At 42.3% G+C, this 15486-nt stretch overlaps 1 protein-coding gene across 1 annotated transcript in view; it reads right to left on the bottom strand.

The window, feature by feature from the left end:
- Positions 1 to 15486, bottom strand: part of PAPPA2 (pappalysin 2) — a 293756-nt gene that overhangs the window by 134860 nt on the left and 143410 nt on the right. Inside the window, exons 7-10 of the mRNA XM_036117179.2 lie at positions 12889 to 13010; positions 9488 to 9977; positions 6155 to 6283; positions 2631 to 2722 (exon numbers count right to left, since the gene is read on the bottom strand). Coding sequence (XP_035973072.2) covers positions 2631 to 2722; positions 6155 to 6283; positions 9488 to 9977; positions 12889 to 13010 — 833 coding nt within the window. The remainder of the gene's footprint in view (positions 1 to 2630; positions 2723 to 6154; positions 6284 to 9487; positions 9978 to 12888; positions 13011 to 15486) is intronic.

Below are 15486 nucleotides of genomic sequence, written 5' to 3'. Positions count from 1 at the left end.
GAAGTGATTTTTCAGTGGCTTATCAACATGTAGCTACTAATTATTTTCCTTCATAATTTCTTCCAGTCTAAGACCCTTCTGTGGTAAATCTGTCTCTACTTGCCAGGAATAAGCCAATGTTCTTAGACTTGGTTCTAAGCCTATTTTGGGTTTTAAACTCCTGCATTCCATCAAACCCATGGTCTTCCCAAATCACTCCCCCAAAACCAATATATATGCACATATATGTATATACACATGTACATGTGTTCATGTACATAATTATGTGTGTTTATATGTATGTTTGCATGTATTTTTATGTGTATATATTTTACAACATATTTTATAATGTGTATATATTTTACAACATATTTTATAATGTGTATATATATGTTTTGTTTCTCTATTTATAACACAGTGAATGTTTCTTCTTGCTTCTATTTTTTTTTACCATGGACTTAAAATTTTTGCCTGTTTTTTCAAGCCCATCTAAAAATAACAGACCACTTTTAAAACACATTTCACAATAGTTCCTTCAAACATAATCTTTTTTTTAAAAAAGATTTATTTATTTACTTTAGAGAGAGAGCATGCATGAGCCAGGGGAGGGGTAAGGGGAGAGGGAGGGAAAGAGAGAGAGAAGAAGACTCCCCATTGAGTGTGGAGCTCAATGTGGGGCTTGATCTCACAACCCTGAGATCTGACCTGAGCCAAAGTCAAGAGTTGGAAGCTTAACCAACTGAGCCACCCAGGCACCCCTCTAACCTAATCTTTTAAGAAATAATGGAATATGTGCTTAGCATACTATGAGCTTATTATACAATGAAACAGAAGTCTAACTGTGGAATAGATCCTTTTAGCCTTACCCTGTAAAGTTAAAATAATTTAGACATAGTCTTACTGGATTTGGAGGCTAAGGAAATAAGAGCCAAATGTAATGGAATCAAATGTGTTAGAAACAAAGCAAGGTGGGTTCTTAAGTTAAATGAGGCTTGGGCTGTACTAGAGAAGACACAGCATTTGGAGAATATATGTGTGTGTGTATGTGTGTGTGTATTCAACATAAGCCCATTATGTTACCAAAAAAAACCCAAAAAACAAAAAAAACCACAATGCAAACAGAGATGGCATTAACAAATACTTGTGTACAGAAGAGGGGAGGTAATCGGTTCAGTGTATTCTGCATAGCCAGACCACATCTGGAGTATTGAATTCCTTTCTGGGCATTGACCACACGAAACATGCCAGGTTAGGGTAAATAGGAATGGGTCTGGAAACCTAATCACATGAGGGGATGTTTGGATTGGAAAGGAGAATAATGGGGAGGCATTTCAAATATCTGCATGGTAGTCAAATAAAACAGGGGGAAGAAATTATCCTCTGTAGTTTCACAGCAAGGAAAAAGCACTTGATTAAGCATTAGGAAGCTGAGCTCCAGTGCTGGCCTGCAAAGCTTTGCTGTATGCCTGTGGATGAGTCACTATGATGCTCTGAGCCTCAGTTTCCAAACCAGAAAAAGGGAGAAGAATTTTATAACAGATAAAGCCATTCCTAAGTAGAATGGTGCATTTCAAGGTGTGTCCTTCACTGCTAGTAGTATGTAAGCAGGAGCTAGAGGCCCCTCTCTCAAGAACTGGCAGAAGAGATTTCTATATGGGAAGGATGCTGGACTCCAAATTGCTGTTAGACTGTATACAGGAAGGAATCAGGGTATCTATCAGACTCATGGTACATGGCAGATACTGAATATGGTTTATTAGATGGATGGATGGAAGACTACTAAGATTCTATAATTTTATGATCCTGCTCTAGATAGCAGAGGCATTTGTGTGTTCTATCCAGTATTTAACACCTTAATAAATTATACATAATTATAATCATATCCTCCTTTACCTTGAGATTTAGAGGCATTAAAATATTTTTCAATGCACTGCTCTTTAAAATAACTTTGGTGAATGGTTATGTTCCATTGAAACACTGCAACGTATGCAGATGGTAATTTAAAAAAATAATCTACGTGTTAGAAGCCCACTGATGATGTCTTTAACCAGAATTGGGAGAAGTGTTCTGGAGAGCCTTCCTGTGTGGCAAGAACCTAGAGTCAAAGCCACCTAGTGATAATTTATTACTAGTGATTTTCCAGGATTAAGCAGTGTTAGGACCCTCTGTCATCTGTCATGATCTTATCTATTAAGCACAACCACCAAGAGGTACCTTGCACTCCCTTTGGCTTAGAATGTTTCCTATGCTGATTTTGATGTAGAACCTCTATGATTGTACTGCTTGGCTGATGCTTTGATGTTAGACATGAGGACCCAAGAGCAACTGGTAACATTAATCAAGGAGGTGATGTAACCCAGTGGTTTCACATGTAGATTCTAGAGCCTCACTTCCTTGGTTCAAATCCCATAAAAGAGAAAGCAAGTTATTTGAACTCTCTGTGCCTCAGTTTAGTCTCCTCATACTTAATGTAGGGACTAAATGAAATGCTATATGTGAAACAGCTAATACCTGGCACACAACAGACACATCAAATATCATTGTTATTAGCATCTCACTATATGTTATAGGATATTAAAAGCTCAGGGAAATAAGACACAGAGACACCTGCAGAAATAGGACATAAGCCTAGGGGGCGCTCCTCAACCCACCTGCACAGTGGAAGCCTTCCTCCAGCTGGCACGCCCTTGAGCAGCCATCTCCGCTCAGAAGGTCCCCATCATCACACTCTTCTCCCAGGCTCCTGGAAAGTAAAAATATACATTCTTATATACATACATATATAAAATAGTTTTTCTTGTTTAGTTACCTTTATTTTAAATTCTTAAAATTCCCAATTACATATTAAGAAGTATGAGTTGGAGAAAAGCAGGAGTTAAAAAAAATGCTTTTACAGAAAAAGTAGCTCGTGGCTCAGAAACATCTAGGAGACCCACGAGGGCCCTGCCAGTGTTTCCGGTGGATGGCATTAAGGTAGAAAATGCATACCAGCTCTATGATAAGTGAAATCTTAGAAATAGCTGGTTTGGTGAGGAGGAAACCTGCCTGCCTATGTGTGGTTCTGTTTTCTATTCATTTTTACCTGATATTTCTTCATGTTTTCATTGTTTTATTCTATCTAGATGCAGTTGTTAAAGTTAGGATTTTGTAGAACTGAAAGTTCCTGTTTTATATACCAAGAGACTCAGTAGCCTGATTGCTTGCTGCCAGGTCTCAGTCCAGGGCAAAGCTAAGGCTCGGTCCTGGTCCTCACTCCCTACTACCACCTGGTGGCAGCTCTCATATATTGCAGGGGAGAAATGAATACTGGGAAAAGAAAAATGTCATTGTTTTGTTTTGAACCTCAAATGCTGACACAGCTGATGACTAATTTGGATTTGGGTGGGAGAGTTAGTTTAGACTGAGAGCTACAAGAAGCATGTTATGAGAACAAAACAGATAACACAGATGCGGCCATTGTAAATGGATTGAGGGTTGGAGCACCCGGGTGGCTCAGTTGGTTGAGCATCTGCCTCTTGATTTCAGCTCAGGTCCTGATCTTGGGGTCCAGGAATCTAGCCCTGAGTCGGGCTTTGTGCTCAGCAGGGAGTCTGCTGGAGATTCTCTCCCTCTCCCTTTCCCTCTGCCCCTCCACTCACTCACTCTCTCTCTCTCAAATAAATAAATAAATCTTTTTAAAAAATGGACTGAGGGTTACCATTTTTTTCTTCTTGACTTTGCACCACATCCAAAACAGACACATATTTTAACTCAAGTAGATAAAGGGTGTTGGCATGCTAATGTGTTTTCAGACCCAGGGCATGACTAACCTTTGTTTAAAGTATACCTCCTCATGGGGACAGAGTAAAGATTAAGTAATTAGATATGAGAAAGCTTTAAAATGAATTAAAAGCATGCTATAAATGCAATTATATAATGATATTTTAAATGGTAGGATGGAAATGGAGAAAAGATAACAGAGCTGTGAAAAACATGACTGAAGAAATTAAGGAAACTTCAAATTCCTTTATTTTGAAGATAATCTCAACAGCTAATATACGCATGTTGTATATCATCTCATGTACTGCTGCCCAGCAGAAACAGGAGTAGTCACATTTAAAAAAAGAAACAGGTAAAATTAGTTTTAATACCACATTTCATCTAACCCAATATATCCAAAATATTGTCATTCAGTAAGTAATCAGTACAAAAATTATTAATGAAGCACATTACATTCTTCCTTATGCATCCTACGTCTTTGAAATCTGATGTGTCTTTCTCACTTACAACACATCTGAGTTCAAACACTTGATCTGTATTTAGATTCGCCTACCCAAGTTGTTCCAAATACACTTAAAAATTTTCTGACAACTGAATCAAGTTTTTAAATAAATTTAAATTACTTAAAATTAAATAAAATTCAGTTCTTAGCCGCACTTGCCACATTGCAAAGGCTCGACAGCACACGTGGCTGAGATGTCCCACATTGGACAGATGGAGATGATCACTTCCAAATGAATGCAGCTCACAAGTTAAAGGTCTCCACTGTTTGTTTGGTAGTCTTATTGCTGTGTTATCCAATGTGAAAAAAAAATTTATTAAAACTAGAGTCTCAGGATGACTTCTTGGGGATCTGTGATTCCCTTGGATTGAATCTATACATTTCTCAAGTTTAAAACAGTGGGTTAAACAATTCATGTCTCTCCTTCTTGTTGTGTGTGTGGTGGAGGGCCTCCAGCTGAGACAAAGCTACAATCACAGATACCTTCCCCCTGGAAGGCAGAACTAAGTATGACTCTTTACAGAGAGGGAAGACCGGAAGAAGTGTAAAGGAGCGTTTGGATGAGGAACCTTGTGAGGCCTAGCAGCCAAGCAGCTGCTGCTTCAGGTGAAGCTGTTTCAAGACCCAGGAGACAATGTGTAAGAGCAAGTTAGGAAGATGGCTCTTCCACCCTTCCTGCCCAGACCCCCAGCCAGATGTGGCATCCTGGGGCCTTGAGGTGGCCTCTATCAGAGAATTGCTGGAGGAGATGCTACAACATAGGGCAGAGTCCTTTGCTCAAGGAGGGCTCTGGCTGGGTAGTAATGGTAACCAAGCCACCCCAAACACTGTAAGAAAGAGGTTGTCAAAGCAGGGACAGGAACAACAGCATGTGCACATGTGAAGCATCCCCAACTGAGATGGAGGAAGGGGACTAGAAAGCTGGGACTGGGTGAGGCAGAAGGTGGCAGCCAACTAGCAAGGTCTGGGTGTTGTAAGATTTGGCTTACACCAAAGGTTAAAAATCTTAGATCAAGAGAAGAAGCAATGTTTATTGATTGTTAAATGATGGGAGGGGATCCCAAGAAAGGCTACAGAATTCTTTCTATTAGGGCCTTGGGATACTATGTATTTTCACCTAGTCTGGGAAATTAATAATAGGCCATCTTATTAGGATGCAGAATCGAAGACAAATCACAGTGCATGGCCATCCAGCCTCCTACTCCCCCAGCTCTATATAACTAACAAATTAGGTTCGATGAGCATTCAGGACAGGTGAATATAGGGTGACTGGTGGGACATGGGAGTCTTCAGTGCTAGATTTGAGAAAGTCCCAGATAAACCAGAGTGAATTAGTTACCTAGGCTGATATCACAAAAGGCAACAGAAAAAGGAACATAGTATGTTCAGAAGCCAAAGTAGTGATTTCCTCTTTACCTTGGTGGTTTTATAGAATGGATGGAAATTACATTGTAGTCAGGTCTTCCAGAGGCCAAATGAGCCAGTGAAGCTCAGAAAGCTATACTGACTTTCCTCAGGTCACACAGCTCCTTGGTAGCATAAGATAGGCCACTGATCCAAAAGATACCCTCATGTTGTCTTTTAGCATCATCTCACAAGTAACCTTCTCCCCTATAAACTCCTTCTCTCTATCACTGCCCAGTAGTTGTCCTCTGAAACCTTAAGAGCTGCCCCCCACCCCCAAATCAGCCCCAATATCTCAGTGGGTGAGCTCTAAATAAAAGTGAGCTTCTCCTTAACTAAGATGTAGGTGACCTTTCAAGATCACTACCAGGTCCTAGATCTTGTTTAATGCTACTATCACACAGCCCCCAAGTTCCAGAACAAGTCAAACTAAAACTCAAGATTAACCCTCCTGGTCTGAGCCGGGCAGGACATTCTTGCTCACACATTCTCACACACCCCGATACTCACCCCGCCACCTTCCCATCTCCACAGTAAGGAGCTCCATGGATATGGCTCAGCGGAGGTGAAGCTTCTCCCAGATCTGTCCCAGCTCCAGCTTGAACTTGGTATCGATACATCTGCCCCGGTGTGACCTCCCTGTGGAAACCAATGAGCCATGACCACTACATTCAGAAAGTGAGACGTTGCCCTGGGTCCTTCACAGATGGCTTACAGGAATTTAAAAGATATTTATGGGGAATGTTAAACATATGCCACGTTATGTGAAATGGAGATCAGGGCACAGAGTTTTACACAGCAGTAGAATGTTTGAAAGCATACCGGTTTCGGTATTCCCAGTATGTTCCCCATAGTGATCGTGCAATAAATACTGGCTGAAATACCACTGAATTAACTAACGGTCCTGCACAGTCTAGGAAGATGGCATTTGAAGTATACCTTTATCGTGTTAAAAAAAATCAACAAGCAACTACTGGAAAACTAGTCTTCTGTATCTTCGAAGTAATCAAAGAAACTGAAGAAGAAAGCTTCAGTGTTTGGATTCAGCAAGGCCCTTCCTGGGTCTGCAGATCACAGTTTTCTCATCTCTCAAGATAATTCTTATATTAAAGAGATTGCATCCTTAGAGGGAAGGACGAACTGTCTCCCAGAAGGAGGTGAGAACACCTTCCACCATCATTTTGGGGATGCCAGAAATCCTGCAGCTAGAAATATGTTAAATTACTCCCCACCTCTAAACCTGCCAAAATGCATAGATGCCAGGAATGGAATTTTATTGGTTGAATCAGAGATGGAAGAAGTTTATCAGACTCTCTCTCGAACCCAAGTGCACTGATCAGGTGGAGAGCATGAGAGAGTGAACATTTAAGTGAGGTCAGGGGCTCAAGATGGGGACTGCTATTTCCCAAAACAAATTCTTCCCTCCTCCTCTTGTCCCGTGCCTGCCCTAATTGGAAAACGACCGCCAATATCAAGCGAGAATGGGAGTGACTTAGGAGGACAGGATCGCAAAGGGTTGTTGGGGCTGCCCCGATGGCCACCATAAACCTCCTGCCAAGACCCTCTCTTCTTTAACAGATGCTTCAACTCAGCCACAAAGCCTCCACTATCTCACTTGATGGTGCAAACAGCAAATGGGAACTATCATGGGGTTTCCAAAACATCTTTAAAAACCTCTGTACTGGCTTTTAGTTAAATAGGAAAGACACCTAAATATTAAAGATTTTTAAATTTCCACATCAGCTTTCTTTAGGGAAACTATCTTCTCATGAGAGTACCAGATATTTCAAAAGCAAAACCAATTTCATATCCTCATCAATTCTGATGGCTTCCCTTTTCAGGGCGGTTTCTCATCCAGCCATGCGTAAAAGTCTCACCTTGCCCTGCAGCTGGGAAAGGACTGGATGGTAGTGTCAAAATGTGTTTATACTTCTTGTGGAGTAAACTCAGCAGCAGGTAGCCCAACCTTCAATGATCTGAATTTATAAGAGGCAGTGTGTCACTAAGGAAAGGGAACCAAAATGAGACTTGGAAAATTGGATTTTAATCTTGAGTCTGCCATGACTAGGTCTGTTCAACCAAATTAAGGTTACCCCTTAGTTTTCTCATCCATAAAATGGGATATTATTGACTTTAAAGGTTGTGTGTGTGTCTGTGTATGAGTGCATGTGTGGATATCATGTTAGATGCCAAATGTCATTTTAACTGCCTTATTAGAGGAGCCCGAAAACTAATTTTTGCTTTAAAATCTGTCCCATCGGGGCGCCTGGGTGGCTCAGTCGTTAAGCGTCTGCCTTCGGCTCAGGTCGTGATCCCAGGGTCCTGGGATTGAGCCCCGCATCGGGCTCCCTGCTCAGCGGGAAGCCTGCTTCTCCCTCTCCCACTCCCCCTGCTTGTGTTCCCTCTCTCGCTGTGTCTCTCTCTTCAAATAAATAAATAAAATCTTTAAAAAAATAAAAAAAAATAAAAAATAAAATAAAATCTGTCCCATGATCTCTCCTTTCATTTGCATTAGCTTTGTGTCCGTTTCACTGTCTTCTAGTTCTGGTTCAGAGAGCAAGTGTGAGAAGAAAAATGTAGTAAAGCTCAAAGTGAACAATGCCCTCTACTTTTGTGTAGCAGCGGCAGACTGCAAAATGGCCACAGTTCCTCCTTCCCAGGTTCACACCCCTCTGCAATGTGACTTTGCTCCTTCCATCAAGACATAGAGTCCATTTTGCCACCCCTTAAATCTGGAATTGGCTGTGTGACTTGCTTTGACCACAGGAACGTTATCATGAGTAATGTATGAGCGTGCAGGGGGCTTGCCCTCCCTGCTGCTGGAACCCTCCCACCACCACAAGAACAAGCCCACACGAAGCCTGCCAGGGAATGAGAGGTCATATGGAAAGAGGTCTTCATCTTCCCAGCCACTCCAGCCATTTGAGCTGAGCCCCCAGGATGTAGATGAGCTTGTCCCGGACCATCTACCCTGGCCATGCCAGTCCTGATGAGAGCACCCAGCCAACCCATAGAATCATGAAAAATCGTGTTTGTTGGTTTAACCCACTTCCTTTTGTGATGATTTCCAATGCATCAAAAACTAATATAACACTTCCAATAAAACTTTTGTTTTACCCCCAAGGCTCTGAGGAAAATGATGAGATGGGGGTAATTTGCCTTTGGAGATACTAACCTCCTACTTTAGACCTTGAACTCTTCTGAGCCAATGATCTTACCTTAGTCTGTGTCCCCACCACTGAGCACACAGTGCCAGGAACACAGCAGAGCTCACTAAGAGTAAAAGGAACAGAAGAAAGAGAAAGAGGAGAGTTGGAAGAGAAGAGAGAGAGGGAAAGAGGGAGGAGAAAAAGAGGGATGCATGAAACACACATCAGGAATGAGTCTTGAAATGAAGCAGTATCTGCAGGACCCTTGGCTTCCTTGCTTGGCTATAGAAGAGTTGACTACAATCTTCAAATGTTAGAGGAGCCATGGCAGATTATCCAAAAGTTACAGCAAGGAATCAGAAATTAAACTGTGTCACCAGATAGAGGTTGACTCTGATCAACTTATTTGTGGCAAATACTTTCAGTCCAGCAGAAGCTCCTCATATAAGAACCTCCTTTTTCCATAATCCTAATGATGGCAATATTAGTCAGAACACCTGCTTGCCCCTTTCTGGGAAATATTTTTCTTCATCTCAGATATGCCACCTTAGAATAAAATCTTCTCTCAGATTCTTAACATTTCTCCAACTAAAGTCATGTCAGAATGGAAAAAAAAGTGGGAAAAGGGAAACAAAACCCACTCCCAAAGCCCCAGGAAGCCCCATGGTTTAAAAAGCCCTACCGCCCAACTCACACGTCCGTGAACTTCCTGTGAGGATTTGTCACCACCATGGGCAAGCCATTGGCAAATGGGGGCTCACGGAGAACCTGGTACCTCACAGGCCTGCAGCCAGAGCACAAGGGACTGTGGGGCTGGGAAGTCAGCAGAGCTGCATCAATTTCCATCCGCTCATCAAAGGTGTAGACTTTCACCCCTGAGACCTTCCCATCGACATGCAGTTTGATAGTGAGTGGGGTGTCACAGAAAGTGTCTAAGGGGCCCAGGTGCACAGAATCCTGGTGTTCCAGCAAGATCTCCGTGTCAAAGAGTGCCCGGGAGGAGTCCATGGAGAGGTAGGTGACCCATAGGGTAAGGGTGTCAGCTTGGACCGGGTGCTGGAAGAGCAGCTCCAGGCTACAGCCTTCTGCAGGGCAGGGGACCGTCATGTTCATATGGTACAGGTGGAGCTCAGGACTCCAGGCCTGCAAGCTTGGCTCACAAGGCTGGTCCACGTCTGGAGGCCCTGAGGGAGATGAACAGAAAGACAGACACATTAGGAACTGCCATTAAATCTGAAAATGAGTAGCTCATATGAGCAACCAGAAAGAAGAATGAGGAAGAGAGCTTTGAGCTAATGCCTACAGAATTTGGTCAACTGAATGGGTTAGATCTTGAGTACTATGGAGGACAAAGGTGTAACAATGTAAAAGTATTCTGTCTTGCTCCATAGCCCCTCCACATGATGCCTTTAACAAGAGAAGTCTAGCAAGGCATCGGGAATGGAGTGGCCCAGATCCCAGGTGGAAACATGAGGCTGATGCAGAGAAGGTGAGTCATGTCCTTCAAGAGTCCTTGAGCAGAGGAGAATTATTTGTACTTAGTTTATTAATAATTTATGATAAACCACTGCTTCTGAAACCCTTTTTTACTTATGAATAAGGCCAATGTTTGTTTTAGCATGTCATTACATCCTGTTTAACTAGTTCAGGTATGTGTGAGCAGTTAGGTCACTGCATGGAAGAAACTGCAGGCAGGAAATAGAAACATGTATTCTTGACTGGAAAAAAAAATGGAGATCCCAAGTAGTTAGTAAAAATGAGATGATAAAAAGTCAAATATTGCAACTATATTAAGGTCAGTTCTGTGAAAATCATCTATCAAAAGGTTTTTCTTTCATATCACATAAGGGGAAATTAAGAAAAAAGTGCTAAATTCGGAATCAGCAGAGTTACACTCTAATTGGTGCTGTGCTATTAGCTGTGTGACCGTGGCAAGTCTTTATAAAGCCTCAATTTCCTCATTTACGAAATAAGCATTATTTAACCTGTGGTTTACTAGGATAGTGTAGAAGATCTATACAATGCTCCCTAGAAACATAAATAGAATTATTTAGCCCTTCAGAATTTGGAAAATAAAGAATATTTCAAAGCCCAGAGGAAACAAGTTCAAACGTGTGTGTGTGTGTGTGTGTGTGTGTGTGTGTATTACATCTCAAAGGCTTTATCATCTTTCGCCTATACTGTGAATCCATTCATTCATTTATTCACCCATTCAACAAAACTTGACTGTGTATCTCTTTCACATCTAGCACTGATGTAGGTATTGGATATAGAGTAGCAAACAAGAAAGATGAAGGTCCTGCCCTCATAATCCTTAGGGTAGGGTGATAAGTACAAAACTAAATTGATAAAGTGGTAATGGCATCTTTGAAGAAAAATAAAGAAGGATAAAAGACTAGAGAATGAAGGGGTAGGACTAGGGTCCCTTTTAGATTATAGAGCTAGGGAGGTTCTCTCCAGAAAGATGATATTTAAGCAGGGAATGTGTCTGGTTCAATTTCCTATTCCGCATAGCATTTTAGAAAGTGGTTGGTGTTCATTAAGTGTTGTCAAGTATATTTAGATCATATCTGTAGCTATATGTGTTCATGCACACTCTGCTGGGGATTCACTCACCTTCGATGTGTATATTTTAAATATGACTTCGTTCTCCATCTTTTCAAAGCAAAGGAAGGCCAGTATTTCTTAGCAGTATTTTCCAATAGCCATCCCCAAATATAGCAGAGTAAAAGCCCTTGGAAGCCACCCCAACAGCACTGTTGTCTCAGAAAGATTTTATTATGATCTCACATTAAGACATGAAGCGGAGGCCTTGAAAGTTGACCTGGTTTGCCTCAAAACACAATTAGAACCCAGAACTTCTAATTCCTTTCACCTCTACAACATAACTTTAAATTTTGCCAAGAATTAAAAAGAGAGAAGTGCAGGGCCAGGGAGTTGAAATGGACATTAGAACACTAGCACAGGACAATTTGTTTGCCACAGAGATGGCCTTTTATGAAAAGCCAATCTCTACATGAGTCCAACACAATACCAATGTGAATTTTATAGTAACTTTCCATTCTTCCTTGAAAACTCTCATTTGAAAAAAGTTCCATATGGTCAATCAAAATCAAGTATATTGTCTCCCTCCCAATTTCTCCTGGAGGCTCCTGTCATTTGAGTAACTGGGAGCTCAAGGGGACATTTTACAGACACTGCTGACTCTAAAACCAATGTCCTCCTTTTTTTTTTTTTTTTGGTCAGAGTCAAGATGGCAAACTAACTCAAATAGGACTGTGTCCAACTCATCTTACTAAGTAGTTTTTAGGATCTTAATAAATACAAAAGAAGGAAAAAGATGATAACTAGGTAAACACTGAAGATGGTGGTCATAGAAGACGCCAAGCCATTCAACAGAAGGTGCTGAAACTTGTCAACACCATTTTCCAGACTTGAACTGGGATAACATTCATGCTTTAATTTGTCCTAGAGGCCTTGATATTCATATGTGAGTGAATATTAACTGAGAAGTAGGGTGAGGAACAGGAAAAGGGACAGCTAAAAACATTTTCCCCCTCCTAGAGCCTAACTAAGATCACATCCAAAGCACAACGAGTACCAGTGATTAATAGACTCCTAAAATAACATAGATGAGAACAATCAGTTTGGAACACCTAGTCCACCCCACCCCCACCCAGACCAGCTTGGGCCATGCATCGATGTTCCCTGCAATGTGTTCTCTATTACTCTCCTGATAGAGATCAGCTTACACTGTTACGTGGCAAGGCTGCTCCATGGGCCGGTAGGTGTGCATAACACAGAACGCCTGAGCTCTCACCCTGAAGTCACCCCCTGAGCTCAGCTGTCTTCTCCATCGCTCTGTCCTCTATGCTGACCTCTGCTTCACCACAGTCATTGGGCCTCCATGCTAAGCACATGTGGGACACAGGCCCCCAGAGATATCCAGCAAATCATGCGCGTGCATGCGCGCACACACACACACACACACACACACACACTACCTTTTTCTCACCACACCACCATTCGACTCTGTACCCCCACCCCCATTCTCAGCAGCCACAAAGTATAAACAAAAAAGCTATGGTCCTTTACCCACAGCCTCCTCTGGAGTCCAGTAACCTGAGGAGTCACACACACGCCGGGAGGAAGCTGTGTGCACGTACTGACGGAATGTCCCATCTTCAGTGCAGGCACCACACACACTGCCTGGGACCCTGTAAAGATGAAGGGGGAAGGGAGGTGAGGAGAAGTGGTAGGATGAACTGGGATCATGAAATTCGGAAGGCCTCTGGGGGTGGGGAGTGGTGACAGGTAGTGAGGTCCTAGGGGGTACCTGGGAACACAACCATTTCTCAACTCATTTCCTTCTTGTGTAGACCTCATCTTTTAAAAAATTCACAGTGACATGAAAATCTCAAGGTTATGAAGCAGAAGAATTTAACTAAGTCATAAAGGAGGCCTGTGGAGATGAAAGGGGGCAGCTTCTATCCTAGGAACATTCAACACAAAATAATTATAATCTAAATCTTTCAACACAAAACTCCTTACTAGGCTGACTTTCAATAAGTCATCCAAAGGCCCCTTACATTCCCCCAACGAAAACAGACAGCAATTTGCAGAGTAAACTTATTAGCTATATGTGGTCTTATGTTTTAAACTCCCTACTTTAAATCACATATATAAAATAAAAGTCGTATGAAATGTGATGTCCCTTGGCTCTGCATCACCTATGGCAAATACATCCAAATTTCTTACCATGATCCAAGGTTCTTCACTAGCTAACTCCAGCCTTACTCACTTGAGCTCCTCTATGAACTTATGTTCCGAGCACAATGAACAAATCACCATTCCTCAAATACATCCTACCCTTCTCACAGTTCTGTGAAACATGCTCTTTTCTCTCCTGACAAATAGCCTTTTCAAGCCTCTCTGCTTAGCAAACTCCTACTCATCCTTCAAAGCCCATTCAAATGTGACCTTTGCAATGGCACTTAGCTTTACTCCTCTGCATGGCGGGCACTCTCTCCTCTAGGCACAGCTTCTGGCTCCTGTCTTCAGCCATTGCTCTGTAATGTTGAAAATCCCACTCCCATTCTCTCCTTTGCCTGTGAGCGGTCCAGACCAAGCTCTGTTCTTTCTGTGCCCAGCAGTTAGTACAGGGACTGGCCTCAACACTCCCTCTGTGAGAGCTTGTTTTATGGGCATCCCTGAGACTATTAGTACAGTTTACAAAGAGCCCTTTAACTGCTAAATAACAAGAGGAGATGAGGCTCTTCTCTGATATTTAGATGAGGCTCCTCTCTGATACTTGATGAGGCTCCTTTCTGATACTTAGAATCTTTTTAGAAGCCCAACTGTGAATGATGCATCTGAAAATGAAGACATCAAGTCAAGGTCTCCCACAGGTAGGGACAGAAAATGAATATCTTGTAATATACCAGAAAAATAATATAACTATTAAATAGAGGTAATAATTATGTTACCAGCTCCCTCTTTTTCCCAGCTCCCATTTCTAAGCACTTTATATGCCTGTCATTGTGCCACTAGGTGCTTTCATAAATCATTTCTAATCCCTACAAGAACTCTGTGTTTATAAATGAGGACACTCAGGCTCAGAGAGATTAAGTCAATTGCCTAAGGTCACAGCAAGTTCCTTAATTCCTTTGAGCAAGTTCCCCAAAACCATCAAGTGTCCAGCACTTTGGCAATGAAAAGGTGCAGTTAACTGCAACCTCTGACTCTGGTCAGCACCCACTTCTAGTGTGGACACAACTCCAAACCACATTTCCTTGATGTACTTGGCCTCTCCGGGGCCGCTGCTGAGTGCGTGGTTGGGCTCCTCTCTGACATAAGAATTCCAAATACCTACTGGGGAGGAGTAAACATAACTCCAAGCATGACACAAATCGCTGGGTATGTGACGTGAGTCTCCCTGACACACATGTTGGGAGGCCTCCACACTGTGGCCCACCTAGCTGAGAAAAGGAAGCAAATTACAGCCTTTTCTGCCAGCAGACTCACAGCATGCCAGTACTGATGTCTGCTTTATCGTAACGTTTGTACCAGAGGGAGAATTGAAAGATTAAATTGTTTACATGTGTTACATAAACTGATATAAAACTCCAGTCTGCACATGCCCACAGAGGACTTAACTGTTCAGCCAGTCTGACCAAAGCTGCACAGGGTCACCCTTGCAGGAAGAAGATTCTTAAACACATCATATTTGTTGACTCACAGATGGAGCCCACGAAAGCTGGAGTGCTGATGACAGTCAGAACTGCTTTGTAGGATTGTTAAGTTCTAAGTGACGTCATGCATTAAGCGTACATCAAGGTATCGAGGACAGGTATCAAGATCCAGAAGGCTGGGAACACCACTTTGAAAAAGGATTCACTTGCTTCCTCCCATCCCTGTCTCTCCCTGTCTTCTCTGCCAGGCTTTCAGGAAAGATGGCATACGTGGAAACATGCTCCAGGGACATCCAGCGCCGTGGCCAGGGCCTGATACCCAGTGGGGAAGTATGACACCTAGAAGAGGGGCTATCTGCCTGCTAAGTGGGAAAGCTCTAAGTTCAAAGAAATAATCTATGCCAGGTTTCCTGTCTCTGAAATTCCAGTGGATGTCCCACATTCGCCTCTATTCAGTTGTGGGGTCTTGAGCTAGCCACCATGCACTTCTCTGTGCCTTGGA

This window comes from Halichoerus grypus, chromosome 7 (genome assembly GCF_964656455.1).
Source record: "Halichoerus grypus chromosome 7, mHalGry1.hap1.1, whole genome shotgun sequence".
NCBI classification, from domain to species: domain Eukaryota; kingdom Metazoa; phylum Chordata; class Mammalia; order Carnivora; family Phocidae; genus Halichoerus; species Halichoerus grypus.
The sequence above is the reverse complement of the archived record's forward strand: the minus strand, read 5'-3'. Positions and strand labels throughout refer to the sequence as shown.